This window comes from Semicossyphus pulcher, unplaced genomic scaffold (genome assembly GCF_022749685.1).
Source record: "Semicossyphus pulcher isolate SPU_LCO1_2020_fin unplaced genomic scaffold, fSemPul1.0.p SCAF_3, whole genome shotgun sequence".
Classification (NCBI taxonomy): domain Eukaryota; kingdom Metazoa; phylum Chordata; class Actinopteri; order Labriformes; family Labridae; genus Semicossyphus; species Semicossyphus pulcher.
The window spans coordinates 20,401,567-20,417,401 of record NW_027211704.1 but is presented as its reverse complement, the minus strand read 5'-3'; the positions used below and the strand labels follow the sequence as shown (position 1 = coordinate 20,417,401).

At 41.4% G+C, this 15,835-nt stretch overlaps 2 protein-coding genes across 2 annotated transcripts; one reads left to right on the top strand and one right to left on the bottom strand.

Annotated features, from left to right (window-relative positions):
- Positions 1–2,597: 2,597 nt before the first annotated feature.
- LOC138606427 (trypsin) lies at positions 2,598–8,688 on the bottom strand. Its single transcript, XM_069678895.1, has 5 exons — positions 8,631–8,688; positions 7,406–7,565; positions 5,463–5,604; positions 4,357–4,623; positions 2,598–2,948 (listed from the first exon to the last, which is right to left on the bottom strand). Exons 1-5 carry the CDS (start codon positions 8,686–8,688, stop codon positions 2,778–2,780), a joined length of 798 nt encoding a protein of 265 aa, XP_069534996.1. The 3' UTR covers positions 2,598–2,777.
- A 3,195-nt stretch (positions 8,689–11,883) lies between these two features.
- LOC138605935 (trypsin-like) lies at positions 11,884–15,131 on the top strand. The gene is made up of 5 exons (XM_069678394.1): positions 11,884–11,944; positions 12,083–12,233; positions 12,393–12,534; positions 13,985–14,242; positions 14,982–15,131. The coding sequence occupies exons 1-5, from the start codon at positions 11,884–11,886 to the stop codon at positions 15,129–15,131; spliced, it is 762 nt and encodes a 253-aa protein (XP_069534495.1).
- The last annotated feature ends 704 nt before the right edge of the window (positions 15,132–15,835 follow it).

Genomic DNA, 15,835 nt, shown 5'->3' with positions numbered 1-15,835 from the left:
GCACTTCCAGCTTCAATGCTGAGGGCCTGCGCTGTTTTGCACCACAATTTCTAGAGAAAATATGTGATGGAGAGTTGGATAGGGGCTAAAGATTGGACAAGGATCTGCTCCAGGAAGCATTTTAATTTAATTATGTTGATATCCCTGCGCCAGATTTGATGATCTCACATGTTTTAATTTGGTAAATTATGCAGATTCCACTCTACATTTTCAGTTATAAGACGATGAGTCATAATTGATTCATAGTAGACAAGATGATGACTCATACTAGACAAATTGATAGTGTCCTCAAATTTAAAAGGATCCAGTTTGGGTAGATTCAGGTGTCACCAGATCAGAGGTGGTATGAAACACGTTTGCTTTGTTCCCCGAAGCCCCCCTGAGATTGTCTTTACATAGAAACAAATCCTCCTCGAGGTTACCAACAACTGCGGCCTGTACTGTTTACACAAATCAGTCTTCTGCAGGAGCAGCGGCACAAAGAGATCACACAAAGCAGACATACAGTAGATGACAATGATTGATGAAGAGGTATTAAATCTTGACACAGGCTAACCTTTCTCAGATAAATCAGCGCGCGCACAATGAAATGAAAGCAGATATCTGAGCCTGCAGATTTCACTTTTTAAAGGCAGACAACGATTCAAAGAGGAGGTGCAACCGCGACACACCTCCTCCCTGTGGAGCGAACAGAGGCCAGGATTTCTATCAGAGGCTCACATTTCATATCAGCACATCTCGATATCAGTTTCACACGTTGTCTCACAGCATGTGATTTTACTGTCAAAGTGGACTCTCTAAGAATTAAAGAGAAACAGGAACAGAAAATAATGCTATAGTGAAGCAGATGATCCATCAACATTTTACCAATAGATACACTAAGGTGCAAATGAGCATATTTATAACTGAATAAATTAACGTTATAGGTCCTGACCACCTCCACGTTGACACTCTTGATAGACACCGGTTGCAGATGTGGCTTGTTCTTTCAGATGTCCAGATGGTTAAACCTGGACCACCTCATGAACTCCTCCACTGCTCCTGTACTCCCCTTCCTGTCCACTCCTGACACAGCAGACGATCACAGTTCAAGTATTTCTGCATGTGGTCGAGCTCACAGTTATACTGGAAGTCAGAGGTGTAAAGGGTGAACTACACAGGGGAGAGCACGGGAAGGACAACATCAGTTGACCCTCAAATGACATCAAAATAAGGTTGGTGTTTTGTAAAGCCTACTATGACTTTTGGACAGCTGGCACAAGAGACACATATTTGGGATTGCTAAAACCTCATGTAACCTAATGTCAGTGCGGAGCAGAGGCCTCACCCAGTTCACCATAGTTTATTAATAATACCGTGACCCCATGAGGTCACCTGTTGAAGGTCAACTGACCTTGTCCTTTCATGCCCATCAAAATCTACATAAATGCAACAGTGTTTAAAGACATGCCAAGAGCTTAAAATTCATGGGCATGACACGCTATTGTGACGGCCCTTGCCATGCGTGTTTCCCTGGCTGCTGCTGTTGTCTTTGGCCTACTATGCACTATATACTGTGTACTACATCCTGCACAGTGCGTGAGGCGGTAGTATGTAGCACGGAGCTGTTCAAATTTATTTTGCAGTATGCAACACCAGGCGCCAGTTTCCTGTTTTGGAAAGTGGAAGTAAACAAAAGCAAAGCCAAGGAAAACAAACCGCTGCTTCTTTAGCTGTAGCGCCCCCTTCTGCTGGAATGCTGCTGCTGTTCGCTATTTTAACTGCTGCTGTGACGTTCCAGCGCTTTGCATTGTGGGATACAGCAGGCGAGGGAGACTGGTCCAATGCATACTGGAGTTTTTTTCCAAATCGGTGCCGCATCCAGGTATTTTTGGTACTGCACATTTTGCTTTTGTCTGCATACTACATTTTGGCCAAATCAGTACGTACTGCTAGTATAGTATGGCATTTCGAACACAGCTTTTCTGTTGCAGAGGTTTGCCCCGCCCCTTGTGGTTTGCAATACGGCTTCCTTGTTGTTTAATGACTCCGCCCACCTGGGAGTGCTGACTAGCTGCACCTGGGTGGGAGTGCATAAAAGCCAGATTTCCTTGGGCTTCTGTCTCTCCCCCTCCCTGGACAGCCAAGCTCCTGGTATCCTCCTGGTTTCCTCCTGGTATCCCTTTTGACTGGTTTTGAATTAAAACTATGGTTTGGTCTTTGTTTTGGAATAAAACGATGATTTGGTTTTCATTTAAAACTATTCTTTAAAGCAAGTTTACTGTGTGGACCTTCCTTTATTTTATGGCCTAAACAAGCTGGTCATAACACTATTGCTATTTATGTGCCGTTCCATGGATGGTGACATTGAATGACCTTGAGGAATCTTTGTGTGAAAAAACAAAAACTTTTTGCTTTGTTCATAAATGACCTCAGAGCTGAGCCAATTGAAAAAAAACAGTTTTTCTGAGGCGTTTAAAAAGCACAGATGCACAAATTCACAACAATAATTACTCTGAATTGTGTTGCTGGAAATATACAGTATGTGCTAAATTCAATCTCAGCCCACTCAACACCACACATTTTCCAAATCTGAATGTTTATTAAAGGGTATTTTTAACAAGGTATGAGCTTCACATTATATACATGTACATACAGTCTACATTAGGCTTCTGTAGTGGATCCAACAATAACTGTAGCTGGCAGAGACTGAAGGTCTTCACTAGATAATTTGAATTACAGGATGCATGATGAGAATAATGGAAGCAGTTGTCAGCTTAGTTTGATCATTCTCTCCATCAGTATCGTGTGCAGCGATAGTGTGGTCGGTAGATGGTTTGGTCGATCCATCGGCGGAATCTGGCCACCGCCGTGTAGACCCCCGGAAACTTAGCGTTACCGCAGCCGTTTCCCCAGGAGACCACGCCGTAAACACGCCCCCCACACACGAGCGGCCCCCCAGAGTCCCCCTACAAGAACAAGACCACACCCTGAATCAGCTGACGTGTCTCCCAATGAACCTCGTGATAAAACAAATGATCTGAGTTTTTCAGAGTTTACTGTAAAGCCTTTCAGTGTCCTTGGTGGCCTCGGTGTTACACTGATTATATTTATAAGGGAAATATTTACAGCTTTAAAATCTCGCCAAAGGAAGGTCACTTTTTTAATGTACATCAGGCAAGACATGTAAGAGTACAAAGGTTGATTTTTATTTTAAAATGACTAGAAAATCAGACCCTTTATCACAAATAAGTAATCCCAAATTCATGTTTTCACCTTTAAAAAAGGCCCGTTACATTTCAAAGATTTTTTTTTTCCCTTTTATGCTTTTATTTAGACAGAGGACGGTGAACAGTGTCGGAAACAGGGGAAGAGAGAGTGGAGACGACACACGGCAGAGGGCCGGGGGTCACCGCATTGAGGACTTAAGCCTCTGTACATGGCATGTATGATTTAAGCGCTGAGCTAAACCTGCACCCCAGCCCTGTTATATGTAAGATATAAAAAGTTCACAGGCAAATTGTCCAAAAACAACATAAACGAGAATATCATAACATAAACCCCATCAGCTTATATGAGGATTGATCACATCTTTGCCCCTTACGAAATGTGGTCATGTTTCCTTATGTTTGGTCTTACATTTACATGTTAAATATCTGGATGTCACACGTTCCTTCCTTATATGAGGACAGGACTGCAGTGAATTCACGTGTTCTATGTGTTCATTTTTTAAATGCAAAAACAGTCGTCTCTCAGGACGGTTGTATTCATAATATCATAAGCTCTCGCTGCCACTTGCAAATGCCAGCACACAAAGTTGCCTACTGCAGGGTTAAATATAGCACATTTTAATTAGTCATTCAGCTCTTTACCTAAGGCAGAATATAGCCTACTGGTATATCACACATTGGATTTCATGTAATATTTTTCTCACACCAAATGTGGGCAGGAATTCTGTCATGATACAAATAACCAAACAAGGATGTTTTCTGTGGCTTCAAACGAACGTACTTCAATACTCTGACAAGGTTTTCAGTCCTGATGCTATTTCAGTCTCGCTTTATCTCCTCTGTTACTATCATAACTAACACAAGTCCTGAGGGTGGACTGCCACGTCTGCTTAATAAAAGCTTGTAGCCGAATCAACACTGACATGATGAACTACATCCTCGTACCGTCAAGGGGATGAGCTTCCCAAAACTGTGTTATTGTTCCGCTTTGATAAGAGCTGATGAAAGGAGGACGACCCTGCACTGGTACCTCTGAGAATGTATTATTTCAAAATGATTTTATCGCTTCTCAAAGATCAAATGATCATTTTCATCACAATGGGACAGATTGGACAGCGACCTCAGTGAAAGAAGGTGTAATTCGTACCTTGCATGCATCTTTTCCTCCCGTCCTGTAGCCAGCACAGATCATGTTCGCTGTGATGTTTCCGTTAAAGGACTCGCTGCTGTTACACCTCGCAGGTGAAACAATGGGCACAGTGACCGTTCTCAGGGCGAAGGGGGCCTGGCCTCCACCCACACTGTTGTAGCCCCAACCAGACACCCGACACACCAGGCCGTCCACCACCCCTGTCCCCTGCCTGGGCAGAGGCGCCAGAGAAACATATCTGTTCAGCACCATGGGGGCTCGCAACTGGAAATCAGAGGAGAGTTTCAGAGAGGACAGGTGAAGATGACAAAATATAGAACACAGTATTAGTTGATAATCAATAAAGTTTCACACATTATTTTTTATGATAATGGATCAGGGAGAAAAGGAGACAAAATGACCTCGATATTGTCTCCAAACCCTGCAGTCCTCTCATCTCTATGAAGCCCTTTTAACATATTTTGCATGGTTTTATTGCTTACATCCCGCAAACTCTGACTCATTAACCCATATTACTTTGATGACAATATTATGATTTAAAATTTTCAGCAAAATCCTAACCTTTAAACCCACTATACATGACCTACCAAGCACAAGAAAAAAGACGAACACAAATTTGCTCAATGGTAAAATATGTCCAAATTCATTAAGGGGTATTATGCTAATTTCAGCTTCATATTTCACTCTGTGATACCTGTGGAGTAGCTTAGCATAATTTACAGTTTGAAAAACTCTCTGTCACTTTAAGAAACCCAGCCCCTACGAGTCCGCTTTCTTCTGATTGGCCAGCTCTCCGAAGCCTGCTGAGGATGCACTTTGTGACGTCACAAAGTGCAGTTTATAGAAAAAACTGTGTGAAACCTGGCGTTCACAGCAGCCTGCAGACTGAGCTGAGAAGCCCGGGGATTACTCCAACATACTTTTAGCAACAGATTTGAAACTTCACCCACATTTAGTCTGGACATCCAACATTGTAACATTATATATATGTCTTAATATGGGAAACTGCAAGATACTCACTCTTTAAGTGGCATGCTTTAAATCCATGTTAAGTTTGATAAGCATTGTAATATGGCTCAGTCTGTGTGTTGTGTCTGCAGTACCTTAATGAGCATGATGTCAGCATTGTTGGTGCTTTCGTTGTAGAGAGGATGGGTGACCAGCCGATGGGGTTTAGCGTACTGCTCAGTGCCCTCAAAGGAGTTCACGATGTAGTCGCCTGCTACGATCATCATGTGCTCTGCCCTAAAAAACAAGACATTTCCATTCTACTGAACATTTACGAAAAAAATATCAAAATGAATGGATTGTGGCCTTGAAATTCAATCACGACTTATTAGCCAAAGGTTATGGTATATTTGGGAATCTAAATTGAGTGGAGCAGTTTATCAATAGGAAGGGAAGATGGGAGTGAAAACACAACAACCCATGTCCAGTTCTCAAAGTCACAGCGCAGAGTGAGCACACAGGCCGCCATCAAGTCAGAAGCGTTTGTCTGCCGGGGAACAATGGTTTACTGTTTGCAGACAGAGTCGGGACAGTATTACCGAAATACAGCCAATTTCCTGAATCCAGACAAGATCACACTTCACTCTTTCACACTCACTCAAATACACACCGCTGATGTGCCAAGGTCAGCTGACTCGACCACATCTGTGGGCTGTTAGACTTCCAAGTGGCCTGAATACTGGTTTACTCTGTGTCATGATCAAGCAGCATCATTTTGACGTTAGCTACTCGTAGCAGAGGGGATGTTTGCTTTTAGGCATCTGTTGGGACCATCTGCTCACACTATAAAATCATGCCAAGTTAGCTTGCTTCTACACACTGACTTCTACAAGGTTCATTGGAAGAACACCAGAGGAACGTCAATGCCTGTGAGAGTGTTTTAGAAACAGTCTGAGCTGCCAGGTCACAAATTTATGAGGCAAGTAGTATTTAAAGGAGGCAGATCTTTCCTGAAACCTACTACTTGTTATGGAAACAAAGGGTTACACGACAAAGAGGCTACAGCCATGCTAGCTGTTCATTTTGGCTGTAAATATGCACAGCTGCGCTTTGAGCTAACTGCCAAAGTTGATATGACTGTATTATGTTTAACCATGTTAATCATCTTAAAATGCCAAATGTGTTTCATCAAATCTGCTTATTGGATGACTGAATAGCTTTAGAAACCCCAGCTCTATTCTGACATTGAGACACGCGTGTCATTCTAAAAACCAAGCTCATTGGAGGGGGAAACAATTAGCATTACAAGATGCAAACCAAGAGCTAGCTAAATGCTTGTAGCTAGCTTAAAACATTAGATTCCAGCATGTCATTGATTTTTGTTAGCACCATATGCCTTAGTCCCTTCCTTAGCTATCTTTTTTGGGATAAATTATCCAACTGAATGGCCAGGAGTGAAATACATTAATAATTAAAGATTGCATCACCAGGTAAGATCATCATTAAACCAACAAAGCTAGCTAACGAACCAACCAAAACTAGACATTGCTTCAACCTTTACAGTATATATGTATTTATAACTTAACATTTTTCAGTCTGCCACTGAAGCTTTAAGACAATATTCTGTTGTTTGCTAGTAGACCACATTGACAAGGAGACACCACCATGCAATACAAAGTCAATGGAGAGGGATGAATTGTATTCCCCTCCGGTGTGGGCGCTCTGTCTCTATTGGGAGGTGTGGGGGGGAGGGATTATTGTGTCCAACAATTCCTGTAACTTTCCAAAACAGACAATGCAACATTCACACCAACGCCAGTCTGTGATCAGAGATGAGATGTAAGCCAGTTTTAACTTTTCTGTTTCTACAAACATAAGCATCGTTACAAAATTTAATGGCAATATTTGCATATTTCGGGCTGAAAAGTGGTGGACCAACCAGCCCACCAGAATTATAACCACACCACAAGCATGGCTGTAGATTTTAAAAACATAAAAGCAAGTGACTCCAACATAGAAATCATGACAATATGGTTTTGTGAGTTTTTTCCTTGATAGCAAGATTAAAAAGGATCCACGGCCTATTGATTATTCTTACCCAATGTTACAATGCGCTGCGGTCAGCACCCAGTACCTGTGAACCAGTGATCCACCGCAGAAGTGTTGACCCCTGGTGCTCTGCAGGGACACCAGGTATTTGATGGAGTTTGGTGCAGCGGTGTGACCTCCTACGATCCGTCCCTGCATTATCACATGGCCTGTACGCAAACAAAAACATTTTTAAGACAAGGTGCAGTTGGATTTAAATTGAATTATTATTGGTGTAGATCACTGAAGTTGTTCGCCTCTGTCATCTTTAAAAGCATATTAATCTCTGACTGATTGGTGGAGACTGAAAATCATCACACGTTACGTATGTCCCAAATATGTCATGCTCATATAAAGAACTAAAATGGTTCTTTTATGCTTTCATCTTAATACCCAAAACATCCTGCATATATGGTAACCGCTCCCCTCGGTTTGGATTTCAGACGCTTAAAAAGTCCACCTTATAAAACATGAAGAGCTTTCAGTGAACAAAAGGGAGACATAAAGAGTGAGGCCCTCTTAATCCCCCCTTCAAGCCCATTGACTCTGCCTAACAATTAGTGGTTTTCTGTCACCTGGGAGGCCCTTGGTAATGAAGGTAATCCAATATAACCTGACCTTCTAGTGTCACCACCTCACTGTGGGCTCTGAAACATAAGAGAGGGGGCTCTCTATGACTCTCTTATGCAACAGCTAAACTACTGTACATTAGCCTCAGGTTATACAGCAGGATGAGACGTGATGGGAACAGTTAAGACTGTTATCTACAATTCCTTGCTGTAATCATGGGTGAAAATCAATTTAAAGGAGGAGTTCCACATTTTGAGAAGTATGACTCATTGCTTTCTTACGAAAGTCTTTTTCTGCTGAATCCATAAAAACAAAAAATAAAATGACAAGTCAGTATTTTACAGGGGGTTAAGTGGACTGACCAAACAAGATGAATTTATGAGACTGAGATTTTTGTTACCTTTTGACAGAGCCAGGCTAGCTGTTTCCAGTCTTTATGCTAAGCTAACTAATTAGCTGCTGGCTTTAGCTTCATGTTAACTGCACAGAGTGGTATTAAACTTCTCATCAAACTCTCAGCAAGTAAACAAATTAGAATATAACCAAAAATTGTTGGTGATTAATGTAGGTTTTAAACTTTTAAACAGCTAAGACAAGTAAACTGCAACAGAAATGTCACAAAACATCATTCATTTTGTTCAAAAAACTGTAAAACATATACTCACTGTGGACAGGTGTAGCGTCCAGAAGCACACAACATAAACACACGAGCAGGCTCCTCATGGCTTTTGAGGTTTCAGGCCGTTATCCTAAACCATACCAACATCTGAACGGCTGCATTCAGACAACCTGTGTCCCCTGCTGCTGTCCGTTTGCCCAGGCTCGTGCATCCCTTGTGCATCCCCTCCTCTCTGCAAACACTAGGAGTCAACACAACCTTTATCTTTGGGTTTCCTCTGGGAGAAAAAAATAACGTTTTTAATTTCATCCTTGACTATGACATGCAGCACTGATTGACAAGGAAAGAGAGACTAACAAAGTTCACCTTCAGAAACTGTCCAGCACCCTCCCGACCCATCCTGACTTGTCGAAAGGGCCTTACACTGTTTCCATAGCAACACGGGGTACTGTGCCGAGCAGGTTCATCTATACTGTATCAGCACGCTCCGTCTGTGTCATCATCCAGGCTTATCCGTGCTGAAATGTTTCAATAGCCCACTGTGTGTATGTGTGTGTGTGTGTGTGTGTGTGTGTGTGTGAAGGCTTTGTTTTGTAGCTGTGGGGAGATTCACGTCTGAGTCAAGACAACACAGAGATATTTTACGCAGCAGAGACGCACAAGTGTTCCTCTGTGTGAATATGAATCATGAGTCATGACTGAATCTGTGTCTGCACTATAATAATTCACTATCAAGAGGCCAATCATCATCATCATTATTACCATCATCATCATCTTCTTCATCTTCAGCCTTCTGGCGAGTCAGCATCCTCCGCAGCATGTGAGGAGACTCTCGCCTGACCTCCTCGTGTCCCACATTTAGAGCAAGCTGAATAATTGATGCTTCACCCAGTCGAGCGGGAGAGACGGCTTTGTGTGGCCTCCCGCTGTCAGGTGTTTCCTGGGCCAACACTCACCCGACTTCACACACAATCACCTTCAAATATATATATATTTTTAACACTGAGAAAAAATGTTCCATGAAAATATTTGATAGAATATTGCAAATGTTAAATGCAAGCTGTTCATTTTTAAAAGGTCACTTCAACCAAAAAATATTATCTCACTCACCACTGTTTGTGTCTAGTCATGCAGGGAGATGTGGTACTATTCCCCCAGGATATTTCTGCTACCACCCTAACAAAATGGAGCTGAATGCAATTTATTTCATAGCAATGAAACATGACTTTAAAAATGCCTCTGTGTATCAGTAACCCATTTAAAACTGTTAGGAGATGTGGATTGTCAAGATTAAGGACAACTTGTTGCTAGCATCACAAGGCCACCAACAAAATTAACAGTTGTAAATGTCAAACTTTTCAATTCAAATTAGTTTGTTCATGTTTTGAGCTAGGGTTGGATATTATGACTATACTGTTGATTATGTGCAGAGGTATTTTTAATTAATCAGAATGTATCCAGCCGTGTTAAACGTTATAAATTGCCTCAATGTAATACTGGCTTTTGGCATCAAATAGCTCTAATTGTCAGGAATGTAATTAGCTGGATTAACCAAATACAGCTATTCTTTTCAACTACAAATTGTATCTCAACTGATTTACCCGTAAAAAATAGGCAACTGTTATGTGAACTTTAGAAAAATCAACATGCAAAATAAAATATTGCCCTCTGGTGCTCTGAGCCTAACAAAAGATTTAGCTCTACTGTATTTGGGTATAGGCAGAAAAACTTACAGATGTCTTTAAAAATGTTACTATGTGCATGGCTATACAACTAGATGTAAACGAGAGACTTTTATTTCCCATAAACTGAGCCTTTAATTACACTGTTTTATTTTCAACATTTACTGTTTGCAGAGCTCAGATTTTTAGAAAATAGATAATAAACAATGTTTACTTAACAAGCAACGTCAACACAATGTGAATACAGAGATTAAGGCGCAAACAGAGCCACATTCAGTCATCAAATTTTGTCACATTTCAGTCACACGTGCAGATTTGACACCGATATGTCTACATGCATTTCTGTGTGAGGCATCTCCCTCATTATATCTCTATGTCACACAGACACACACAATGGCATCCTGTTTGTGATCTCAGCTTTGCACCTGAGGCAGAGCGGAGCAGGCTATCACCTTTCACCCCAACAGTTGGAACAACACCTTGGGGAGAGCAGGCTGTATGGAAGCTATGTGTTACAACTCAACCGCCCCTGTATGTGGGAACCGCAGAGAGTGACTGGGGAGATGAATGACACTGAAGACATGACAACAAATCCAAACACAGGCCAGGCTGTCGTTCTTATTTACACCATTTGCTTAGAGTGGCTGTGCGTGTCTTTTGTACGCCTGTTTCTAACTACATGAAAAAGTCTCAGTTCAATTAAACGAGATTTCTGAAACAAACTTCCTTCTTCCTTCTATTATGTCTGCTTAGGGAGAATATTTTCTTCCCAGACATCATACAAGCTTTTGTCCTGCCCTCTGGCGAGTATACTCTATCATTCCTCTGGCTTGTCTGGTTTCATCTCCCTAAACCTCGACTTTGTCTCCACTATCGGACAATAGACTGAATCAGTGACAACAAAGGCCAGAGAAAGAGAGTAAAAGCGATTTTTATTTTTTTTCATGTACTAGGTCACACTCTCTGCTTTCCTTAGATTTATGGCGGACAATGGCAGGGAACAATGCCAGTGACAGGTGTAGTTTAGTATAAAAGAGGCAGAAGATTTCTCACGCTTTACTGAATGTGCCCGGTATGAGAGCAGTGTGTGAGAGTGTGTGTGGGTGCTGGACTTGGACTGTTTTTTTTACTCTTTCTAAGGTGAGATAGCGTTGTACCAAATGAGTTTAATTATGAAATGTTGGCAGAATTCTTTTTTGTACCAGTTCTCAGTGATTTTGTATTATTATTTCAACATGCAGTGCAAAGGAAGTTTCCCCCTGTTGATACTTAATTTCTAGCTATGCACTGTAGTAATATGATTTCATTTTTGCGCGCTACACTTCCAGACATTACACTTTGATACTACATCAGACATTTGCTTGGGTGAACTGCCTCTTAAGGAAGTGTGTGAATCTTCCTGTCTTTAGCATACTGCACCTGTATCAAACCTGTGTGATCCATCACAGTTTTGCAGGGATTCATAAATATGTGCACATACAAAATTTGAAGTTTGAAATTGGGTACTTGTGGTTACAGTGGTTTATAATAAAGGGTTTCACTGTCAGTGGACAGTCTATGACCTCTCTTACTGACCTCCTCTATGTTTTCTTCCTTTATTTTGTGGTAGCTTTTAAGATGAACCTGGCTCCTTCCTGTCACCTCTCACTGCTCCTTCTGCTTCTTATAAACCTAACAGGTGAGATACATACAGATTCAAAGGACTCCCTTCATATAACCGTTAGTAAAAACTAAATGGCAAAAGATTATTTGATGTTATCGATTAGAGCACCGCTTCCTTCATGTATACGGCTGTAACTCTCTCCTCTGCTCTTAGGTGTATATGGGAAGAGAATTGTTGGGGGCTTTGTGGTGTCCCCCAACTCCATCACGTATCAGGCCTCCCTGCTGTTCAATAACTACCACTTCTGTGGAGGCACCCTCATCCACCCGCAGTGGGTGGTGTCTGCTGCCCACTGCTGGAGACCGTGAGTTACTGCAGTTTTACACCTGCGGCACTCACACTGAGGGCCAGATTTACATCTACATGTTTTTTATTTAACACTGTGTTGTAAAAGGATTACTAAAATGATCTGTATTTGATGAACAAGCATCTTAACAATCTGATCCTTTCTTTGCTCTTTTAGGAGTCACATGATCAAAGTGGTCCTGGGGCAGCACAACATCCTGAAGGCGGAGGGCTTTGAGCAGGAGTTCAATGTTTCCTTAGTCGTCAAGCACTACCAGTACCAACCGTGGACATTTGACAATGACATCATGCTGCTGAAGGTAAGGGATGACGGTGGAAAATAACACAGGGTTGTGTTTACATACAGAGATGGATTTAAAAGGATTCGTGTGATTTAGGGCGTGATTTAAGACACTGATTGGGTTACTGATTGACAATGATGACTCACTGATCTGTAACACAATTGTAAAGCAGACTATAAAGAAAATCTATAAAGAAAATATTCAATAAACCTTGCAAACTCTTATGTAGCTGTACTGTACTACTGTTACATTTCTAGATAATACTTTCATATTTCTGTTGCTTCTCAAGGGGATAACTCGCATAGAAGTGTCAAATTATTGCAAACAGGGATGCAATTCAATTATATAGCCTCATACTGGCAATGCTTACTAATTAACAGTAAAGTAAATTCAACTTAAAGGGGTACTGCAGCGATTTAGAATGACATTTCCGTATTATTAAGGGACTCATAAGACACAGATGAGACAAAATTAAAGTCAGTGGTCAAAGCTGATGAAGCAAATATTATGTTTTTTTATAGTATTGGTAAAATTCAAAAATTCCCATAATGCAGCTCCACAGTGTATTTTAATTGGACCTCCCCTGTCCAGGAAATGCCCAAGTATTTTTCTTCCTCCAACAGCACATATTAAAATACAGGCTGTCTTTTAATAGATTTGTAGCCTCTTTAGTAACTAGGCAACTTATTCAGGCCTCTTACATTAGTAAAGAAACAAAACAAGCTAACAAAATACTCTGTTACAAGTTAATGCACAGGATTTAAAATCATAATCTAGTTAGAAATTGATTAATATCAGCCAAAATGTACAAAAAGTGTTCAAGTAAAAGTGGTAATTGTGCATAATGTCCACAATGTTATATAGAACAGTTAACACTGATGCTACAATGTGTGAATGTTCAGGTTTGGCATTCTTTGGCATTTCTGTCGTGGTTTGCTGAGGTGTACCTTATTTTAAGTACTTAAAAGATGCTGGGCTGAAAAACAACTCAATTATTCCTAATTTTCAGTGCAATGAGAACATTTCAACACATTTTTAAATTACACTTAAAAAGTGAATTATGAAACAGTGGAATTTCCTTTCACCTGATACTATACTGACCTGCACACTGAGAGCGTCTTTGTGACGTTCACTGACTTAATTTCCTGTCAGTGAGAAAACTGACTGCTTTTTATTGTGAAAACTGGAGGTTTTTAAAGAAGTGAAGTTCCAGTGTGTTGCAAAACGTTTGATTTTGACAAATTACGATCATCCCTGATTGCACTAGAGAACTTTTTGAAACAAAGTTACACTTGACAACTTTTAATGACTATTAAGCTTCACACTGATGTACTTTAAATGTATCAATTTCTGCCTCCATCTTCAGTGTGTTTATGCAATTTTCAGTAGCACAGACAGCAGAGTAGTCATTTAGAGTATCAGTAACCCTCTTTACTCAAATGTACAATGCTTACTTACATGTTCTCAGTTGGACCGTCCAGCAGTCATCAACGCCAAGGTGGGGCCGGCCTCTCTGCCAGATCCAAACACACAGCCTTTGGTCAACCTCGCCCGTTGCGGGGTGAGCGGCTGGGGCGTGACTTGGCTCTCCAGCTACCAGCTGTCCCCCATGCTCAGGTATGTGGACGTGAACATCTTCTCCAACTGCTGGCGCTACTACTACTTCAGGATCACAAAGAACATGGTGTGTGCCGGCTCCGTCTCTGGAGGGAAAGACTCCTGTCAGGTGAGGCATAAAGGAATCAAATACTTGCAGTTTAAGTGTCACAAAGCTTAAAATGTGATCCCCATCATCCAAATTAAACACTAACTAAATAATCCAATATGTACACCAGCTACTCACAAATTCCTGTGTTGGCTGTTTGATGCTGGACATTTTAAGCTTTTATTTTGAAAACCCCCGATGATAAGAGTGGAGTTGAAGGCCAGAGAACCTAAACATCTGGCCATTATCTATACCGCTTGTCCTGCTCAGGGTCGCGGGGGGGCTGGGGCCTATCCCAGCTGTCATTGGGCAAGAGGCAGGGTCTGACTGATCTCCTGTCAATCACATAGAGACAGACAACTTTTCGCGCTCACACCTATGGGCAATTTGGAGTCACCAATGAGCCTAACGAGCATGTCTTTGGACTGTGGGAGGAAGCGGAAGTACCTGGAGGGAACCCACGCATGCATGGGGAGAACATGCAAGCTCGACACAGAAAGGCCCACTTTGTCCAAATAGGGGTTCGAACCAGGAACCTTCTAGCTAAACCTTAACACTGATATGAGATTTTAAAAAAGAAAATGCTCCTTACAGCTGCGAGAAGCTGTGGCTGGATGTTCATTTTTTGTTGACTTCCCTCATAGTTTTACGATCTTCGAACATTTTAGAAATAAAACGAGCTTGCATTCTCAGTAAACTTTGTTTTTATATTCAAATGTTTCAAACAACCTGAAAAAACTGTCTACTTTTCCATCCTCAGGGGGACTCAGGAGGACCTCTTATATGCGACGGTAAATTTGAGGGCATTGTGTCTTGGGGCATCGGCTGTGCCTATGCTTACTACCCCGGCGTCTACACGAAGGTCAGAAACTACCTCGGATGGATCAACAGAGTCATCCAAAACAGCTAACGAGACTCTCAATGACGAGCTCACCTGAGACTCTACAGCGTGACGGTTTGAATGGATCCCGATGGAATCAAAAGCCTTAAAGGACTTTTATTGTTGTGTTGTATACGATGCTTTGTGAATACTATGTGTAACATTGTCTATTAAAGCACACACAGGTCAAACATACAGTGAAGTGACTTTTTCCCTCACTCAGTGAATATCACCTGATAGACAACAACTGGGTCTGACACATGCATGATTTATTCTATAGTTGCACTGGTGTGTTTTATTTGTGACACAATGTCACAATTTGGATCTTTGAAGGCTGCAATTAACAATTATGTCCACCATCGATTTATTTCAACAGATCATTTTGCCAATTTAATTATTACATGTCAAGTTTATACATGTTAAAAATCACTCTTATACTTATAAACAACATGTAGCAGCAAATCATTTCAATTAAAAAGGTGGGGCAAGAAAATGTCTCCATTCCTGTACTGAATCAGAGGTTAAGAAGCCATTCATCTCACAAACTGTATTAAACAGGACAAATGGGTGAGTCCCAGCAACCTGCCAGCACTAACCCTAACCCTTAATCACAGCGTCTTCACAAAATGAGTAACGGCAGCAACACACTCTGCACACATTTCCACATGACAGCATCCTGACAGCCCTGCCAGTGATTGGCTATGACTGCTCCCTCTCCCCCCCTTTACTCTGGC